This window comes from Microtus pennsylvanicus, chromosome X (genome assembly GCF_037038515.1).
Source record: "Microtus pennsylvanicus isolate mMicPen1 chromosome X, mMicPen1.hap1, whole genome shotgun sequence".
Taxonomy (NCBI): domain Eukaryota; kingdom Metazoa; phylum Chordata; class Mammalia; order Rodentia; family Cricetidae; genus Microtus; species Microtus pennsylvanicus.
Genome location: NC_134601.1, coordinates 27,216,041 through 27,236,796, shown reverse-complemented (window position 1 = coordinate 27,236,796; position 20,756 = coordinate 27,216,041). Strand labels below are relative to the sequence as shown.

The window sequence follows — 20,756 nt, the reverse complement described above, 5'->3', positions numbered from 1 at the left end:
TATGTTCTGTCCTTACCATCGCCACAGGAACTAATGGCATTTCAGATGTTATCGTCTCATGCTTCCCTGATGACGGTAACTCCCTAGCTTGTTTCCCTATTTCTCGTCACCAGTCCCGTCCTCAAGCCAACTTGGACTCATCCTGAATACAAATCGACCACATTATTTTTCTTTCATCCTCTGATCGTGAAAGTCCTTACTGTTTTGGGGGATAAATATAACGTTCAGACACTTTAGCAATCAGAGGTGCTCCATAAAGAATTCATGCTAACATCTTCACCAGTTGACCTCCTCTCGTGGCCTTCCTGCATCATTCTACCCAGGTTATCCCGAGCTGGCTGTCCCACTTCCTCGCCTTTCTTCCGCCAATTCTCCCTCCTCAGATGACCTTTTTGACCTTCCGTGGTGTATTCTTCAAGCACAGCTTGCTTAAAAAGACCCCCTTTTCCATAAAGCATTCCCTGAGCATGGATGCATCGTGGGGCAGTTTCTGCTGGGAAACTTCAGATGGGAAGCAGCTGTCTGGGGCCGGAAGACTCCTGGTTTTACTTCCGTGTAACCTTATCTTTCTAAACAGACCATAAACCCAAGGATGAAGACAATAGCTCTTTTTTGCTTCTTAAAACACACAACTTTATTGATGACACAAAAATAAAGTCTCAAATGTATAAACATAAGTCCACACAAAGGACCGAAGATTACCTTACTTATGAAGAATCAGTTTGGTTTCTGCTCATGAAGCATACTAAAAATATCTCAATCCAGACAAGATAAAAATTGACATATGTATTTCCAGAACAAGCTTGAATTCATTTGGTGTTCATAAAATTGTCCAGCTATAGACTCTCATAGGCAACATTTAGTTTCAAAGTTCTAATGCAATTTACAATGTACAGCATGTCCAGGGTATAAAATTAAAATGTTACTCAAACTTTAAGGGGAACAGATAGATAATCAGAGTTTATTTATTAACACCTCAACTCTTTCTTTCACCTCTGGGTCACTACAATCTGCTGCTAAGGCCCTAAGTTTCTTGGCACAGGCTTTAGGTCGTTGAAAGAGGAAATAAAGGGAACTTTTACTGAACCTGTCTTGAGGATAAGTTTTTGCTCTTTTTTTAAAATGACGATTTATATTTTCAAAAAGTAAAAGAGCATTAAGAATATTCTCTTTTGTCTCCTTCTTGCTAAAAATGTTAATCAGTGCTGTTGGTGCATTGGCAATGAGCAAGTCTTTTGTCATGGATGGATTTTTAGAGAAATTCACAAGCATTCCCAAAACATGGTCTTTAGTTTCTCCACTTCCCATAGCCAACAAACGGAGAAATTCTGAAATATAATTGGTAACCATATGCTGATATTCACTAGTAATAGTCAGGTGTCTTATCAATCTTAGTCCAGCTACTTGCACATTTGAATTTAAGGGATAGGTGACAGTATCTTCACATACTTGACTTAAATATGTCTTAACCGTTCTGTGGTTTTCAGCAGCAACTGAGATGTTATTCAAAGCATTTAAAGCCTTTTGCCGGACAGTAGGGTGGGGATTACTCAGTAAGCTTTGGATAACCGAAATTCCACCCATATTCCGATCAATTTCCTGGGGATAAGGATAATCAGCACTGTTATACAGTGCATTCGTGGCTATTTCATGAACAGAAGGATCTTCAGTCATTTCAACCATGCAAATGAGTCTTTCAAGATCTTCCGGGTCCAGATTAGCATCCCGTCTACAGCGGCAGTTGCAGGAATGCTCCCTGTCTCCGGCACCAGCCTTTCTGAAGCCATCTTCACCTGGAAAGCTGCTTTGGTGTAATAGCTTGCTTGCTGAACAAACTAGGGTTCCATCCCATACACCCATTCCTGCCCCAGGGACCATGGATGGATAAATATCGCTTGGTTCAGCTGACCTTTTGGCTTTCACCTGAGATGTAGATTCATCACCGTCACATCTGTTTTCATTACCAGTACAGAACCAAGACCGTATGTCAACTCCATCAGCAGTGCTGGCCTTATCCCCAGTCCCAGATTCAGAATTGGCATCGTTTTCATTTGTAGATCTGAGATCATTACTGTCCTCATTGTCAGCCCCAAACAAGTTTCTTAGACTGATCTCTTCAATACCAGGGCTGGATTCTCTACTTAGCTCCTCCTCTTCATCATCATCATCATCATTTACATTCGTAGAAAAAGTCCAAGACCCTAAGCCAGCCTCTACCTCTGACCCTTTAGAGGCTGCATCTCCATCCCAGGCCCAAAGTTCCATTCTGGTTTCAGTCCCACCCTCTGCAACAACTCCAGCGCCAGCCTCAGTCTCAAGCTTAGACCCTTTGGTGGTTGAGTCTTCATTCCAAAACCAAAACCCCATTCTGGTCTCAGCCCCTGTCTCGGCCACAACTCCAGCCCCAGCCTCAGTCTCAGCCCCAAGTCTAGACCCTTTAGAGGCTGCATCTCCATCCCAGGACCAAAATTCCATGCTGGTCTCAGCCACAGATTCAGACACAGCCTCAGTCCCTGCTCCAACTCCAGCCTCAGCCGCAGCCCCAAGCCTAGACCCTTTAGAGGCTGCATCTCCATCCCAGAACCAAAATCCCATGCTGGTCTCAGTCACAGCTTCGGCCTCTGCCCCTGCCCCTGCCCCTGTCCCTGCCCCTGCCCCTGCCCCTGCCCCTGCCCCTGCCCCTGCCCCTGTCCCAATTCCAACCTCAGCCTCTGCCTCAACTCCAAGCTTAGACTCTTTAGTAGCTGCATCTCCGTTCCAGAACCAAAATCCCATGCTATTCTCTGTCCCAGCTTCAGTCTCAGCCCCTCCCCCAACTCCAGCCTCTGCCTCAGCCCCAAGCCTAGACCCTTTAGTGGCTGCATCTCCATCCCAGGACCAAAACCCCATTCCAGCTTCTGACCCAGCACCTGCCTCAACTCTAGGAGCAGCCTCAGCACCAGTCTCAGACTCAGATACAGCCACAGCTGCTGCCCCAGCCTCTGTCCTAGTCTCCACTCCCATCTCTGCCACAGGCTCTGTCTCCGCTCCAGCCACAGGCTCTGTCTCCACTCCCATCTCTGCCACAGGCTCTGCCTCCGCTCCAGCCACAGGCTCTGTCTCCGCTCCAGCCACAGGCTCTGTCTCCGCTCCAGCTGCAGACTCTGTCTCCGCTCCAGCCACAGGCTCTGTCTCCGCTCCAGCCTCAGGCCCAGCTCCAGCCTCAGGCCCAGCTCCAGCCTCAGTTCCAACCTTGGCCTCTGTGTCAACATCAGCCTCAGCTCCAGTCACGGTGGCAGCCTCACCTCCAACACATGCGCCTGTCAAAGCTGTCTCCTCAGATCTGGTCCAGGACTCGGTACTTGGTTTCTTTTCATCCGTCAACCCAGAACTACTGATGCTTTCTTCCCTAGTCCCTGACGTGGTGGAGTCACTGGTCTCATCTTTAAAACCAGCTACAGGCAAAACAGTAGCCTCCTCTGTCCAGCACCAAGACCCTATAAAGGCCTCACTCCCAGGCCCAAACCAAAATCCTTCATTGGCCTCCACCTCAGCACTGACAAGGAATCTCCCACTGGCCTGGTCTTGAGTATCTAGCCTAGATCCTCCACTGGCTTCATTACTAGACCTAGATCCAGGCCAAGATTCTCCACTACTCTGGTTCCCAGCTCCAGGCCAAGAGCTTCCTCCACATGCTTGATCTTCAAATCCAGATTTAGTCTGATCCACAGACCCAACCCAGGACCCTCCAACGACATGACCACCAGCTCCACCCCAGGAAACTCCTCCACTAGACTGATTCTCAGACACAGCTGGCCTGGACCCTGCAGTGGTCTGCTCTCCAGCACCAGTCCAGAATCCTCCTCCCATGGCCTGATCCTCATATCCAGGTTTGGAACAGCCACCAATCTGATCACCAGTCCATGACACACCACTGACCTGAGTCCCAGTGCCAAGCCAGGGCCCGCTACTAGACTGGTTCACCTGTACTGGCTTTGACCCTCCAACATCCTGAACACTGGCCCCACTCCAGGAGCCTCCTCCAATGGTCTGACTCGGAGTGTAAGTGCAGTACCATCCACCGGTCTGATCTCCAGGGCCAGGCCAAGACTGTACATTGGACTGGTCCCTGGACCCCATCCTAGATTCTGCACCAGACTGGACACCAGAGCCGGCCCAGCATCCTCCTGCACTGGACTGATCTACTCCACCAGCAGTCAGTTCTCCAGACCCAGGCTGAGATTGTGCATTGGCCTGGTCCAAAGGCCCAACCAAGAACCCTCCACTGAGTTGGTCTCCAGAATTTGCCCATGATCTTCCAGCAGACTGATCCTCAGGCACTGACTTGGACCCTCCAGTGGCCTGGGCAATAGTGCCAGTCCAAGACCCTCCAACACCTGTCTGGTTCTCAAAACCAGGTTTGGATCCACCATCAGACTGATCACCAGTCCCAGTCCAGGACTGATTCCTAGCACCAGCCCAAGACCCACTAGACTGGTCTGCAACCCCTGATGTAGATACGCCACCAGCCTGGCCCCCAGTGCTAGGCCAGACTGCACCACCAGATGGATCTACGGTCACAAGCCTGGATGCTGCACTGGACTCTCCACTGGGCTGGGCAACAGCTCCAGCCCAGGTCGCCTTTTCACTGGCCTGATCTTCAAACCTTGGCTTGGCCTCACCACCAGTCTGATCAACAGTCCCTGTCCAGGCCACCGCATTGGTCTGGTCTACAGCCCCAGTCCAGTATCCAATACTAACTATGTTGCCAGCTCCAGCCCAAGACACTCCAGCAGCCTGGTTATCAGCCACAGTCCAGGTCCCTGTAGCCTGGTCCAAAATCCAGGACACTCCACTGGCCTGGACTGCAGGCCATGACCCATCAGTGACCTGACTCACAGCCCAGGGCCCTGCAATGGCCTGGTTTCCAGAGACAACCCAAGAACCTGCACTGATCTGGTTCTCGACCCCAGTCCAAGAACCTCCACTGACCTTGTCCCCAACCCAGACCCCCTCATTAGCCTGAGCTCCTGCCCAGAGACCTCCACTGGCCTGGTCACCAGCACTTACCCAGGACCCAAGAGCAAGCTCATTCTCAGGCCTAGCCCCAGTCCAGGACTTGATGCTCGTCTCATCACAAGCCACGGCCCAGGAACTAACAACACCAGACTTATCATTAGCCCCAGTCCAGGCTCCAACACTGGCTGCATTCTCCTCCTCGGTCCATAGACTCTCCCAGTCTCCATCTATGGTCTCAAATCTAAATTTGATCCACCGCTCAGCAGCTATCCAGTCCTCGACACCAATCCCATTCCAGTAATAATCGTGCATGTTAGGCTGAGCAGCTACCACGCTCACCATTTCTGCAGTAGGCACAGCACCCGCAACCGGCCTCGCATAGATCTTGTTGTCTACAGGGGCTGCTACCTGCAAACTGGACACACCCTTACCCCTAGCTCCAAGCAGGGCTGCGTTCTGGGATCTGACCACAGCCTGGGGCTGAGCAGAGCTCCTCGTCCCTGTTTTGGCTCCTGATTTAGTACTAGCATTGGACCTCATCTTATTCCTGGCACTCAGCAAAGGTTCATTCTGGGATCTGACCACAACCTGGGACTGGGCAGAGCCCCTTGCACCCAACCCAGCCTCTGCTTTAGGCACCATGTTGGAATTACCCCTGACCTTATTTCTGGCACCAAGCAAGGCCTCAGCCTGGGAAGAAGCCAAAGCCAGTATTGTACTTGCCCCAGAATCTGCTTTAGGCACAGAATTGGAATTGCCTTTGCCCTTATTTCTGGCACCAAGCAAGGCCTCAGCCTGGGGTTGAACAGAGTCCGTTGTAGTTGCTCCAGCTTCTGTCTTAGGCACGGCATTAGAATTACCCTTAGCCTTACTCTTGGAACCAGGTAAGGTCTCGCCCTGGGAATTGGCCACAGCCTTGGCCTGGACAGAGCCCGCTGTACCTGCCCCAGCATCTGGTTTAGATACAGCACTAGAATTCCCCTTGACCTTAGTCTTGGTACCGGTCAAGGCACTACCCTGGGAAACGGCCACAGACTGGGGACAGGCACCTGCCCCAGCCTCTGCCTTAGGCACAACATTGGGATTGCTCTTAACCTTGTTCTTGGCACCAGGTAAGGCCTCACTGTGGGAATTGGCTGCAGTCTGGGACTGGGCAGAACCCGTAGTATCTGGCCCAGCCCCTGCTTTAGGCACAGAATTACGATTACCCTTGACCTTATTCTTGGCACCAGGTGCGGTCTCACCCTGGGAACTGGTCACATTAGTCTGGGCAGAGCCTGCTGAAGCTGTCCCAGGCTCTGCCTTAGGCGTAAGGTTTTGATTGCCCTTGGCCTTATTCTTAGTACCAGGCAAGGCCTCATTCTGGCAAGTGACCACAGGCTGCGGCTGACCACAAGCTTTCTGGTCTGCCTTCGCCCCTGCTTTAGAAACGGCATTTGAGTCACTTTTGCTATCAACCTTGGAATCAGACGAGGCCTCGCCTTGGGTTTTGGTCCCAGCTTGAGGCTGTGCACAGGTTTTCACGTCTGTCGCGGCTCCTGCTTTACACTTGGCTTTGGCTTTGCCTCTAGCTTTACCTTTAGTATTAGGTAAGGCTTCACCCTGGTTCTGGGCCACAGTCTGAGCTCCTTCCTTAGGTATGGTATTGGCATTGTCTTTAGCCTTGGTTTTGTCATCAGGCAAGTCATCACCCTGAACATTGGCCACAGGCTCGGGCTGAGTACAAAAAGCCACATTTATACTAGTCTCTGCCTTGGCCACGTCATTGGTATCACTTCTGGTTTTATCCCCGGCATCAGTCTGCAAGTTGTTTTTTGTGTTTGCCTTGGCCCCTGCTTTAGCCGTGGCATTGGTATTACCTTTGCCCTTAACCTTGGCATCAGGCATGACTTTAGTCTGATCACTGGTTATAGCTGGAGGATCTGTATCAGTTATGTCTGCACCAGACATTGTCTTAAATACAACACTAGCATCTTCCCCGCCGTCACTCACAGCACCAGGCGTTGCCTCCGCCTGTATTGTGGCCACAGTCTCAGGCTGTATTATACAGGCTCTCACATCTGCCTCCGCTTCACAAATGCCATTTGGATTATCGCAAGCCTCATCCCTTGCCCCTGGCGAGGATTCAGCCAGAATGCTGGCAACAACATGAAGCTGAGAAGAAGCCTTTGTATCTACCCCAGAGCCTGCCTTAGATGTAGCTTGAAGATTCCCCTTGCCATCAGCCTCACCAACCATCATGTCATCGTTTTGGATTATGGCCACAGTCTGAGGCTGCGCAAAGGACTTGACATCCACTCCAGCCACTATGAGGGGCATATCATGGGGATGTCCATCATTGTCAACTGTGGCATCAAGTCTAGCCTCAGAGTCAGTCCTAGTCACGCTCACAGGCTCTTCCAGTGCTCTTATCGTGGCTTCTGCCACAATTCCAGTCTCATTCACGGTTCCAATCTTGACTACTTCCTTGGTCACTGCCAAGACCTCACTCTGCGTCACTGTTACTCTGTTAATCTCTGTCTCTTTTTCAGTGAATGTACAAGCTTCTGCTTTGGTCTGGGTCATTGCTTCTCTCTTGACCTCTGCCCTGTCAGCCATTGCCCAAGTGTTAGCTTTGGTCTGAGTCACTGCCTCTTTCTTGCCTACTTCCTCAGGCTCAGCATCAGTTTGTGTGACTGCCTCTTTCATGGTCACCTCCTTGGCTTGGACTGTGGCTTCAGTGAAAGTCATTGCCTCTGTCATGACCATTGCTTCCACCAAGGAACTAGTCCCAGAGTGAGTCTCTATCTCTTCCTCAAGCATTGTCATGGCCTGACAGTTGGTATCAGGGCTAACTAGAATAGGGATCTCGGTGTCTACTTCAGCCACAGGCTCACCTCCTTCTCCAGTTCCTGGTTCAGTCGTGGCTCTAGTCTCTGTGTCTGCTCCAGCCATGGCTTCAACTGTGGCCAAGGTCTGGTTCTGTACCCCAGCCACACTCTCCGTCTCGATTCTGGACCCATTTCTGGCAAATCTGCTCACACTCTGAGCTCTTCCCTTGGTTAATCTGTAAATGCAGTAACAGGTTCCGGCCCAGATCACTAGTCCTGCAGTTGCCCAGCCCACGTCTATAACGCGGCCCATGTAATCACTCCTGCTAAGGCAAGAGCAATGTATAAGAGGGCTTACTCAGGCTAGGAAAGAGGGTGGTGTTTCTGGGCAATGGTGCTTAACCCCTTAAAGGCCAGTAGAGCTGCCACCGGAAGTAGACCTAGAAGTGGAAGAAGGAAATTAATTAAACCTTCTCTTCTAACTCTACAGCATTATACAGATAGATACAAACAGGAACAGGAAATCATAGAAACAATGTACTTGTTGGGAGAAGAAGAAGATCAACCAATTTTTCATCACTTATTTCATTTCTCCTACCCTCCCCAGCGCCCAGCTATTTTCATATGCAAAATAAATTGTGTCAAGGACAGCAGAAAGGCCGATGATGAATGGATAAAGAACAGAAACTCCCAGAACTAGAGTTTTAAGGGATCTATTCTGGTTGCCATTATGACTCGTTCCCACTCATACGAACCTGGAATGAATGAGGACGTTCTCTCTTCTATCCTTTCACTGGTGAAACACCTTAAAGCATACCTTTAGACCTAGAGGAAAGGGCAGACAAAGGGAGAGATCTAGAGGAGTTTGTTTTTCTTGGAGCAACATATTCCTAGCAATTTACTCCCTCAGTGTACCCAATGTCCTTGGGTGCTATCAGACTCTTTGCCATATACCACAATCAAGGTAAGGGTTTGGGGTAAATAGCAAAAAATGGTGAGAAAGATGGCTGTGAAAAAGAAGAAAAAGCTCCTCCAGCTTGCCGCCTGTGGAATGCCCACTGGTCTCCACTAACACACATCCGAGGCAGACCTAGACAATTCGCACCCTCTTACCAGTTATAGTGATCAGAAAGGATTTCTTCTTTGCTTCCTTGCTTCCAGTGATCTCAGACTCCGAAGCAGACATGCAGGAGGATCTATAGGCAAGTAGATACGCAGGAGATAATGGAGACTGTGTCCTTAGCAGAACAGACAAGCACCCTAATTCTTAGCTCCAATGTCTGCATCGCCATCCCATCTCCAGCCTTCTTTGTCAAAGCCCAGTCCGCCCTCCCTCAAATATTCCCACCGTTTTCTTTACTGCAATTAACAGGTTGTATTGCAGCATTGTGGAAAGCAGCCATGGCGAGACAAGGCAGAAGTGCCAGCCACTGAAGCCCTTTCAAGCTCAGCCCACCCTCTTTTGTCATCCCCAGCCACTACCCACCTTCATACCAACCTCCATAGTTCCAAAACCGTCTCCCCCTCTTTTCCTTTGCTTTCAGGAATAAAAAGCCCTACTTCAAACATGAAAAGCCTGGGAACAGACAAAGAAAAGGGAGAGGGTGAGTGCTTAGTGCTTTTGATAGCCTAGCATGAAACATCTGTGTCCCCCGGTCCTGTCTTTCAGCATTTAGAGACTCAGACATAACCTAGGGCTTCATCTACACTGAAATAAATAACACAGAGAGGGAGAAAGGAAAAGGAAAAAGGGGGAAAAGAGAAAAATTATTTTTAAACCACCTGTAGGATTCTAGATCTTTCCTAAAAAGTCCACCATTTCCTTTATCAAGATGGCCAGGTAGGCATGACTATCTGGAAATTGGAGGATGACGGAAGAGATGGAGGCCCCAGATCCCGTGATTCTTCAATCATAGCCTGCCATCTGCTTCCCTGAAAGCCATCCCTAGGAGTCTCAGTACACGATACAAGGTGTGGAGGAGGGCTTTTGCTTCTGCAAAATCATTATCCCATCCCCCAAAGGCTATATCAAACAATAGTACAATCATTATACACAATAATTTCCGTTTTTCAATATCATCTGACACAAATCAAAATAATCTATAATACAGTTTTGTCCTTATTGGTATTCACCATAGAATTGAAGTGAAAAGCCTGAAGCCCGATAAAGAAACAAAGCTTAGGTAAAGTTCTCAGGCTAGCCCCACCCCACATCCTAATCGCATATAAATACAATATATTCAAATACATATATATGTACACACACAAATATAATAGTGCCTACGTGGCTGCATAGAATCCATACAGAACTTCAATGGTTCAGTATTGGTGCTCACACTAACCTCCATTGATTCTGTGCAGTTCTCTTGTCTCCGTCTTCGTTTTTCCCTCGCCTCAACCACAAACAGTGCCACACCGAACTATTGTCCAAAAGGAGAGAGTAAAGGCACTGAGTGCTTAGGCCAGCACCAAGGCCACGCATCCCAACAGCCTCCTTTTTGGAATCCAGTTGTCAAAGGTCCCTCCCCTCGTTCTGAGACACCACCCCTACCGAGCCCGCCGTCCAGGCACTAAGGCCCACCATTTTCTCAGCAAATGCCACGGTGGCGCGCGTCCCTCCTCTGAAAGGAGCAGGAAGCCCGCGGACATGTGCGGACGCCCATTGATGGAGTTAATTAAAGAGGATGGACATCTCCCTCTATATTTCCCTCTAGAGATTCTCCCCACCAGCGGCCCTGTCAAAGCACAGGGTTCCCTTGCGCAGATTCAGCCAGGGGCTGGGGGACGCGGGAGAATGGGGGGGGGGGGCTCCTTGAACTTGATCCAGCATGGACATCCCCCTCCTCAATCCATCTCCGCTGCGCCGCCAAATCCGGAGGCTGCGGCTAGCAGGGCTGTGGCGCAGCGGCCCCGGGGCCCTTACCTGATCAGCTCGCCCCCGGGCCCGATGCCAGCCCGCCGCGCGCAGGGCAACGGGGAGCTGGTAGCCAGACGCGAGTGACGACTGCACCCAAGGCTGCGTCGCTCTGCAGCTCCAGGTCACGTGAGGGCCGCACGTCATCGCTCGCCCTCCTCCCCACAACCCCCCACTGGTCGGAAGGCAGTCAACAGGACCCCCATCAGCTCGCACAAGCACCCCCCCTCCTCGGGTCCAAGCGCGGAGCCCCAGCGCGCCCCGCCCTGTCACTCATCTCCGCGCTCTCCAATCTGAGCGCCCACAAGTGTCATCACCATGTAGCGGTTGGAGTTTACCGGTCCCTGGTTACTAGGAAGGGTCTGTACCCCCACCCACTCTCAGGCCTTGGCTGTAGCCTTTTCTGCATCTTTGAGGAATCCTTTCTTTTCCTCTCAGGATACAATGCCAACGCTCCCCACCCGCTCTCTATACAACCTGCGCTCCCTTAGTAACAACCCCACCACCAAATCGCCTAGAGACAGGAAAACCGTGCAACCAAAGCCTTTACTTTCTTTGTCTGTATTCCTTTTTCTGCTAACATCATTTTCTCCCCGTGATGGGAAAATACAGTAAGGACATTTTCATTTGCCATGAAAATATTCAGGTAGTAAAAATTTTAAAGACTCATCCGTTTACACAATTTTATGACACTTTAAAAAAATGTTTCCTGGTTGCTATAAACGACTTCGGAGCTTTGAAACAGATGCGATTACTGACATTTTAAATACAATTTTTTTCCTAAACAAAGCCAGCCCGTTTTTCAATGCAATCGGCAAATTAATCTTGAAAAAGATGGCTTTCAAGACTTGATATTTTTACAGAAATAATTGAAAGCTTTTGAAATTTTGGCTGTACTTACCTTTGCCTATCAGGCACCTGAGTACTTCTTCACGGAGGACCCTGCATAATTAAAAAAGACCAAACTCGGTTGAAGCCAGTGCCTTCCTTACATACTAGTGACTAACTTCAAAGGTTAACCTGTTTTGTAGCCCTTAATGGGCTTTTTTTTCTTGGATTTTTTTACATTAGTCTCACCACACCCACAAAAGGAGCAACTGCTATCACATAGTTAGAAAGGAGGCTTAACAGGTGGAATTTTTATCCTATCGTGGCACTGGTGAGGTATCCCCAGGTTCTGCCATTTCCGTTCTGTCTGTCACCGTGTTGGTGGCGATCGTTCAGCAATTTCCAGGGCATGAAGGGCTGCGGATTGCGGATGACTTCATATTGTTAGAACACCATGGCCGTGAGCGTTCTTTCCCCCCCTCACCAATGGGAGGACAAAGTCCAGGAATCCAAGCAGTTCCCAAGAGAGGCTTTTTCTTCCTGCCTTCCTAAACAATTTTAGTGCGCCACCCGCACAAAACCCAGAACTAAGGAAGAAAATATGCAGGAGAGTCCCCAGGCGCCCACCTGTTTCCACCAGGGAATCATACTCCAAATATAAATGTCCAGGCAGTCTCCTGCTTAGAATGTTGAAATACGACACCCCAGCTTGAGGCCCTCCCTGGTGAGGGGCCCCTGTTTGGAGGCAGCCCTTTCAAGAGGTGAGCCAGAGAGCTCATTATGCCTGAAGACATTGCTAATGGATTTTCAGAACTCAAAATCTACTTTCTCTACCGACGAAAAGAATTCATTGATTGATTAACATAAAAACTTAAATCTGTATTCATGTTTTAAAAGAAGCATAGGCATTGGATGGCAAAAGAGTGTAATTTAAATATCTTTACAGATCATTAATAAAATAACCCAAATAGAAAAAAATGTCAAAGACTGAAACAGATTTGTTCACAAAGGAGAAATAAAAAGATGAAAATATCTAACAAACATATATAAAGATGCTTGATTTTAAAAATATGTGAATCAAAACAACTGTGACTTACTGTGTTTTAGCTATGATGTCAAAATTTAGAAATTCAATAATACTATTGAATGTTTTATGTGAATATGGAAATTTCTATACTCTGTTGGAGGTGGATATTCTAATTCAATCTTTTTATGGAGGGCAATTTGGTAAAATCTATTAAACAATAAAAATAAAAGCCTACAATCCTTTCCTGTGGTAATTCTATTCTCTGGTATTTAGTTACATGTATCCTTACAGAATGACATCAATACATCCTGCCACATCCGACTATGATATTCCTTGCAGTACTATTATTAAAGTAATACAAAACGTGCAATGGGATGGAGAGTTGGCTCAGCAGTTAAGAGCACTTACCGCTTTCCCGACATCATGGTACTCACACATCCAGAAGACTCACCGCCCTCTTCTGGCCTCCAAAGACATGGGCACACACATGGCATGTCCTTACATACACACACACACACATACACACACACACACACACATTTAAATGTATCATGAGTTAGAGTGATGGCTCAGTAGTTAAGAGCACTGGCTGTACTAGGCATAGTACCCCCCGCCTTTAATCCCAACACTCAGCAGGCAGAGGCAGGTGGATTTCTGTGAGTTTGAGACCAGCCTGGTCTACAAAGAGAGTTCCAGGACAGCCAGGGCTGTTATACAGAGAAAGCCTGTCTTGAAAAAAAAAAGAGCACTGGATGATCTTCCAGAAGACCAGGGTTCTATTACCACCACCCACACGGGGGCTCACAACTGTGTGTAATCCAGTTCCGGGGATCTGACTCCCTCACACAGACATAGATGCAGACAAAACAATCAATTCTCTTGAAAATAAAAATAAGTAAATCATTTGAAAAGTACCAATAGGGGAGAGATTAAGAAACTTATGATAGATTTTTATATTGTGGATGATTTTTTTAAAGTCAAGTCTCGTATGCTGAGGGGACAATGGAACTAATTCTATTGTTTACTGTTTATTTCTTGTAAGTACAAGTAAATAATTTTCTCTTATTTCTTTTCTTTATTCCTTTTGAGATAGGATCTCTCTCTGTAGGCCAGGTTGGTCAAAAACTCATATCAATCCTCCTGCCTCAGTCCTCCAAATGTTGGAATTTTAGGTTGTACCACTATGCTTAACTCTGCTTTCTACTTTTTGAGACAGGCTCTTACTACGTAGGTCAAGCTAGTCTCAAATTCGTGAGTCTTTGGCCTCAACTTCCTGATCTGCAATTACAGGCATGTCTTACCACAGCCAGCTTAATTTGCATTTATTAGCTATTGTCCTGACCACCACTTCATATGCTAGCTGATCATTTGCACTTCCTATCGGAAAATGTTACTCACGTCTTTCTCTGTTCACCTACATTTTCTCATCGATTGTAGCACTGGCGCATTTTTGTCTATCAGTTATTGTGCTGGTATACAGGATGCACATACAGTCTCTCATTCTGTCACTATCATCTCAATTTTACAGCACGTTAGACATTTGATGATCAGCTACTTAAACTGTCTCCTGTGTGGCTCCTGGCACTACATATACACACCCAAGCGTCAGCGCCATTCACAAAAAGCAGTCCATTACTGCCCCAACTTTAAAAGATGATGTATCCTATGTGAAATCCTCATTTGTGGTCAGATCCGTCTCGCTGGATTTTGTGTTCCACTGATACATACGATACATATATCTCTTACTACCTTATAATTGGTGGAGATTCCTAGCAAGTGTTGGTGTCTGGAACAATCCTCAAATATTATGCGTTTGGGGGACAAAGTCTTACCATATACTTTTGGCTGGCATTAAACTCAGAGATCTGCCCTTCTCTGCCTCCCAAATGCTGAGACTAAAGGGCTGCACCACCATGCCAAGCATAGGTAGTTAATATGGTCACCTCCTCAAACATTTATCAAAGAAGTCAGCTAAAGTCTTCTCTTTTAGCTTTTTGAAATGTACAATGCATTATTGTTGCCTACAGTCGCTCTAATGTTCAAGCATGCATACCAGGGTTTATTTCTCCTATCTATGTAACATTGTACCGCTTGGCCAACCCCTGCCTATCTTGACCAACCCTGTCCTATCTATTTGTTCCTCAGCCACAAGTAAACATTGTTTTACTCTCGGCTTACAAAAGAAACTGTTTAATGAGGGGTTTGCTTACAGTTACAGAGAATTAGTGGTGAAATTTGGTATATTATTTAGGAAAACAGTATGCGTGGTCCTATAAAAATCTAAAAAAAATGATATTTATCAATCTTTTACACAAGGCAAGGGTGTTGTGGGAATATTTTTATCCTTCTGTTAAAAATAGCAAGTACAATTTGACAGTACTATAACAGCTTATGCCCCAAGCACTGAAAATAAGAAATATAGAAGAGAGCTCAAACACCTGCTTACCAATATCTTAAAAGGTACATTTAGAGTTGGGCGGTGGTGGCGCACGCCTTTAATCCCAGCATTTGGGAGGCAGAGGCAGGTGAATCTCTGTGAGTTCAAGGCCAACCTGGTCTACAAGAGCTAGTTCCAGGACAGGCTCCAAAGCCACAGAGAAACCCTGTCTAGAAAAACCAAAAAAAAAGAAAAAAAGAAAAAAAAGAAAAGCCAAAAAAAAGGTACTTTTATTTCCTTTAGATTTTTTAGATTTATTTATTATATGTGTGTATGTGTATTTTGTCTGTAGGTATGTATGTGTACCATGTGCACGCCCAAAACCTGAGGATGTGAGAAGCAGTCACATGGTTCTCTAGAACTGAGATGGTTCCGAGCTATCATGTGGGTGCTGGTTACTGAACCTGGGTCTTCTGAGAAAGCAGTAGGTACTCTTAATCACTAAGCCATCTCTCTAGCTCTACGTTTACTTTTTATGTGTATGTGTTGGTGTGAGGCTTCCATGGCATATTTGTGGAGGCCAGAGGACAGCTTGCAGAAGTTGTTTTTCCTCTTCTACCATGCGGGCTTCAACAGTGGAGCTCAAGTCAGCAGGCTTGGTGGTGACTGCCTTTACCTAAGCCATCTCACAGACCGGTCTTACTCTGCTAGAAAGGTAAGCAACAGGGGCTGGAGAGACGGTTCAGTGGTTAAGAGCATTGCCTGCTCTTCCAAAGGTCCTGAGTTCAATTCCCGGCAACCACATGGTGGCTCACAACAATCTGTAATGACGTCTGGTGCCCTCTTCTGGCCTGCAAACATACACACAGACAGAATATTGTATAATAAATAAATAAATATTTAAAAAAAGAAAGGTGAGAACTGGAGTGCATCAAAAACTGACTATCTGATGTAATGATTCTCAATCAAGATGCTACTTCTAGGGCTAGAGAGGTGGCTCAGTGGTTAAGAGCAGTGATGTTCTTCCAGTAGGACCTGAGTTCAATTCCCAGCATCTATATGGCAGCTTACAACTGTTTGTAATCCAGCTCTGTGTGGTTTGACATCCTTAAACAGATATACATGCAGGTAAAACACCAGCGCATATTTTAAAAAATGAATCATTAAAAAGATGCTATTTCTATCATTTTGTCTATTAGTTGTAAATAATTTTTTGCATGGTATACTAAATGTTCTAATAAGTATTTTTAAAGGAGGGTGGCCAGAGAGATGGCTCAGAAGTTAGGTGCACTGGCTGTTCTTCTAGAGGACCAAGACTCAATTCCCAACTCCCCAATGGTGATTCAAAACCACACTAAACAGCAGTCTCAGGGGCTCTGATACCCTCTTTTGGCTTCGACCAGGGCCAGACATGTACATGGAGCACAGTCACACATGTAGAGAAAACAGACACATACATTAAATAAATAAATAAATAAATAAATAAATAAATAAAATGTAAGTTAAAAAAGAGGAAGTGGTAAAAAAAATTAAAAATATAATTACCTAAAATTTCAACTATTTGATATATTCAGTATATCTCCCACAAATGAAATCAGTATCTGAAAGAGGCTACCTCCATGTTTGTTGCAGAACTACTCAGAATAGTTATGATACAAAATCAAGCTAAGCAGCCATCAAAGGATGTATGAGTAAAAATGTGATAAATATAGGTCAAGCATTATTATTCAAGGATGAAAAAGGATTTTGTTCGAGGCCAACCTGATGGTCTACAGAGGTAGTTCCGGGACAGCCAGGGCTACACAAAAAAAACCCTCTTGATGTGGGATGTTCTTCTGTATACTGCGAATATGTGCTGCTTTTATTAGTTGATGAATAAAGCTTCTTTGGCCTATGGCAGGGCAAAATTTAGCTAAGAAAGTCATAGTGAAAACAGGGAAAAAGAAGGTGGCGTCAAGAGGGACACCAGCAGCCACCAGAGGAGTAAGATGCCAGAGCATTACCGGTAAGCCACAGGGTATGTGGCTGTATCCAGATTATTAGAAATGGGATAATTAATATGTAGAGTCAGCCAGTAAGAAGCCTGAGCCATCAGCCAAACAATTATAATTAATATTAAGCCTCCGAATGATTATTTCCTAAACAGTTGTGTGGACCAGCAAGTAGGAGAGAAACCAGCCCAGTGGGACTGGAGAGGACAGAGACACCTCCAGTTGCACTCTCTCTCAAAAAAAATAAGAAAGAAAGAAAGAAAGAAAGAAAGAAAGAAAGAAAGAAAGAAAGAAAGAAAGAAAGATTGATTTTACTCAAGTAGGAAGGTTGTGACACTCGTCTTAAATCCCAGCACTCAGAGGCAGAGGTAGATGGATCTCTGAGAGTGCATGGCCAGCCTGATCTACAAAATGAGTTCCAGGACAGCCAGGCAGGGCTACACTGAGAAACCCTGTCTGGCAATACCAAGAAGAGAAGAAAAGGAGGAAAGAAGGAAAAAATGGAAGGAAGGAAGGAAGGAAGGAAGGAAGGAAGGAAGGAAGGAAGGAAGGAAGGAAGGAAGGAAGGAAGGAATCCTACTCGGGTACTTTGTTCATTAGGACCACAAAAGACTCTGTAGAGGAACAGAAAGTGTAGAATGAATTTATTAGGACGGCTTACAGGATGTGGTCCAGCTAAGCCAACAGTGACTCCCTATGAATGTAAAGTCCAAGAATCCAGTAGTTGCTCAGTCCATGAGGCTGGATGTCTCAGCTACTCTTCAGTATACACTAGAATTCTGTAGGCTCTATGCCAGTGAATAATGGATTTGCTAGCAAGGTGAGAGCAAGCAGACAAAGAGAACAAGCTTCCTTCTGCCATGTCCTTTATACAGGCTGCCAGCAGAAGCTGTGGCCCAGATTAAAAGCAGATCTTCCCACCTCAGAAGATCTGGATAAAAGGTATTTCTTCCCATTTCAAAAGATCCAAATAAAAAGTGAGCCTTCACCCACTACAAATAATTAAGAAAACCGCCTCTCCAGTGTACCCAGCCAAAGCCATCGTAAACATCGTAACCAAAATAATCCTGAGTGAAAAGAACGAAGCTGGTAACATTACACTAAGTTCAAAATACTGCTGTTCATAGCTATGGTAAGCAAAACAGCACAACAATCTCATTAAAATAGAAAGGTGGAGAGTTGAAAAACAAGCCTATATATTTACATTCAATAAAATTCAGAACAAAAAAAATGTGACGGTTGCAGGACAAGGAAAAAAACTGTTTAATAAATGGAAAGCAGGATCCATACAAAGAAGAATGAAATGATGTTAAAAATAGGTTAAATACTTGAGTGTAAAGCCTGAAATTATAAAATTGTTATAAAAAAAATAGGCCAGGAAGGATATTATATGACATCATTCTGGTTAAGGACTCTTTTAGACAAAATCCCCCAAATCACAAGAAATAAAAGCAAAAATAATCAAAAGATATTGTGTTGTCTAAAAAGCTGTTATATCACAAAAATATCAACAGAGTGAAAAGACGATATATATAGGATGGCAGAAAATACCTTCAAATTATACATCAAACAAAGGGTTAATATTCAGAATATATGAGGAATTCAAACTACTAATAACCAAAGTGATTTCATTGAATTTGTTGATTAGCTTGGGGAATACTTGAAATCTTAGTAACAAGCTATTTTGATCCACAGTCATGCAGTATTTCTAAAATGTATTCATGAAACTGGAGACGTGTCTCAGCAATAGATTATTTGCCTAAAATTTATTCACTACCGCTTTTGTTTCCTTCAGGGAAATTGTATGGTCTTCTTCATATTGATTTGACACATTTCCTTTTTTAGCTATAATCCCAGATATTTTGTAGTTTTTTGTTAAGATTGTGAAACGTGGCTTTTTGTATGTTATCTTCTCCCATATTTTTTGGAAAAAATATTTTAATGTTTTTAGAAAAATTTTGCTTGCTTCTTATGAAAAAGAAATGCAGTACAATGTAACAGCAGAATTAAAGAGAAAACAGTCCTTGGAATCTAACGATGTAAAATAACTCTCAAGCATGTGTCAGGCTTCTCAGGCACATGATGTGTGGTTTTTGTTTTGTTTTGTTTTGTTTGAGGCAGGACCTCAGTATACAGCCCTGGCTGGCCTGAAACTCACTATGTAGACCAGGCTGGCTTTGAAATCAAAGAGACCTGCCTGATGTGTTTAGGTTATATGCAAATAACACATTATCTTACATAAGGTACATTAGGATTCACAGATTTGAATATCTGCGGGAGCGTCCTGGAGCTTTTATGTCCCTACAGACTGCATATGCCTGCATATGTGTTCTTGTATGTGTAATGGCATACATATACCTGTTTCTTTTCATTTCTTTCACATTTTCATGTCCAGTCAATATTATTATCTCCAGGCATTATATGTCCATAATTCAATTTCTAGTTGCATAGTTGGTTTTGTGTGGTGTTTCTGATTTATTATTTCTGAAGCTTCTTTCTGTGTTTCGGCAGTACTGGAACATTTGTTACTTCTGGAAAGGGGTTTTTCAGTTTGGTTCTTTGGTCCACTGGCTTTCTGCTCACCTAATTCTGTGATTTTTACATCTCATCTTTGATCTCTTGCTTTAAGTCCACATTCATCTCAAATTGCTCTATAGCTCACAGTGCTGCTGGCCATTTCCATCCGCTCTTCGGGGTATTTTCTTCTTCCTTAGACTCATTGCTTTTGACCTGTTAAATCGAATCCAGAGCTTCAGAGAGGTGAGAGCAGAGCCAGACCTTCCACTCTGGATTCTTTCTGTTTCTAGACTGGACCTTTCTGAAGACGCCCGCGGGATGTGCTGCTCCTGGTTTCTTTGTTGCTATTGAACTCCACTCCCCTCCACTCCTGGGGTATTTTTGCTTTGTCTTGGGGCTTTATTGCTGTTCTTCGTTTCCCCAGCCCCATTCTCCCACCCCTGCCTTTTTTATTTTTTAAAAACAAAAGAGGATCTCTGAGATGGCCTTTTCCCCCTATTCTCACACAAAAGCTACTTGTAGTATATTTTCTAGCTGTTTATGGCTGGTATATGCTATGCTTTCTAAATTGTGATGTTGTATGGAACCTTACAAACAAGTCTTTATTATTAGTTCTAAGAGTTTTCCAGGCATGATGGTGCATTCATTTAATTCCAGCACTTGAGGGTGGAGGCAGAAAGATCAAGTGTTCAAAGCCTTCCTCAGCTACACAGTGAGTTGCAGCCTGGGATACAAAAGACCCTGTCTCAAAACATAAAAAATAAAGGTTTGTCAACTGACTCTCTGATTTTCTTAAGAGACATTATATTGTATATCGATAACAGACTAGTACTTTTCCTTTTTGACATTTTATTTCACTCATAGTCCTTAGGGTCAGACATAGCCTTTTACATACTTTATTCTGTTCATTTATTACTTTTTTCTTATTGCACGGAACAAAGCCTCTAGGAAAATGTTGAATAGTAAAGAGATTATAGACCTCTGTATAATCAATCTAAATTCTGATTATAATGGGAGTGCTTTGGATAGTTCATCCTCAAGTATGATTCTGTATATCGCTTATGCTAATCATTTGCCAAGTTAAGGACATTTTCTCTGTTCCAGGAATGCTAAGAGATCATTCTCAGTAATGGATGCTTAAGGCTGTCAAGATAACTTAAAGGGTAAAGATGCTTGCTGCCAAACCTGATGATCTGAGTTTAAGGCCTGGGATCTATACGATGGAAGAAGAGAAATGACTTGGCCCATTTTCCCTCTGACTTCCAAAGGCATAGACATACGCATTCACACACAT

At 45.2% G+C, this 20,756-nt stretch overlaps 1 protein-coding gene across 1 annotated transcript; it reads right to left on the bottom strand.

Moving 5' to 3' along the window:
• Positions 1-620: 620 nt before the first annotated feature.
• Armcx4 (armadillo repeat containing X-linked 4) lies at positions 621-10,866 on the bottom strand. The gene is made up of 7 exons (XM_075957521.1): positions 10,732-10,866; positions 10,151-10,228; positions 9,295-9,384; positions 8,922-9,004; positions 8,564-8,633; positions 3,232-8,248; positions 621-3,099 (listed from the first exon to the last, which is right to left on the bottom strand). Exons 6-7 carry the CDS (start codon positions 8,119-8,121, stop codon positions 955-957), a joined length of 7,035 nt encoding a protein of 2,344 aa, XP_075813636.1. The 5' UTR covers positions 8,122-8,248; positions 8,564-8,633; positions 8,922-9,004; positions 9,295-9,384; positions 10,151-10,228; positions 10,732-10,866; the 3' UTR covers positions 621-954.
• Positions 10,867-20,756: the final 9,890 nt, after the last annotated feature.

What these genes read in the sequence shown, in the direction of transcription:
- Armcx4 (XM_075957521.1), bottom strand. Translation starts at nt 8,121, where the DNA reads ATGGGCCGCGTTATAGACGTGGGCTGGGCAACTGCAGGACTAGTGATC. An exon ending in ATGTTGACACAGAGGCCAAG is followed by an intron (nt 3,100 to 3,231) that starts GTTGGAACTGAG and finishes GCTGGAGCGGAG; the next exon opens with ACAGAGCCTGTGGCTGGAGC.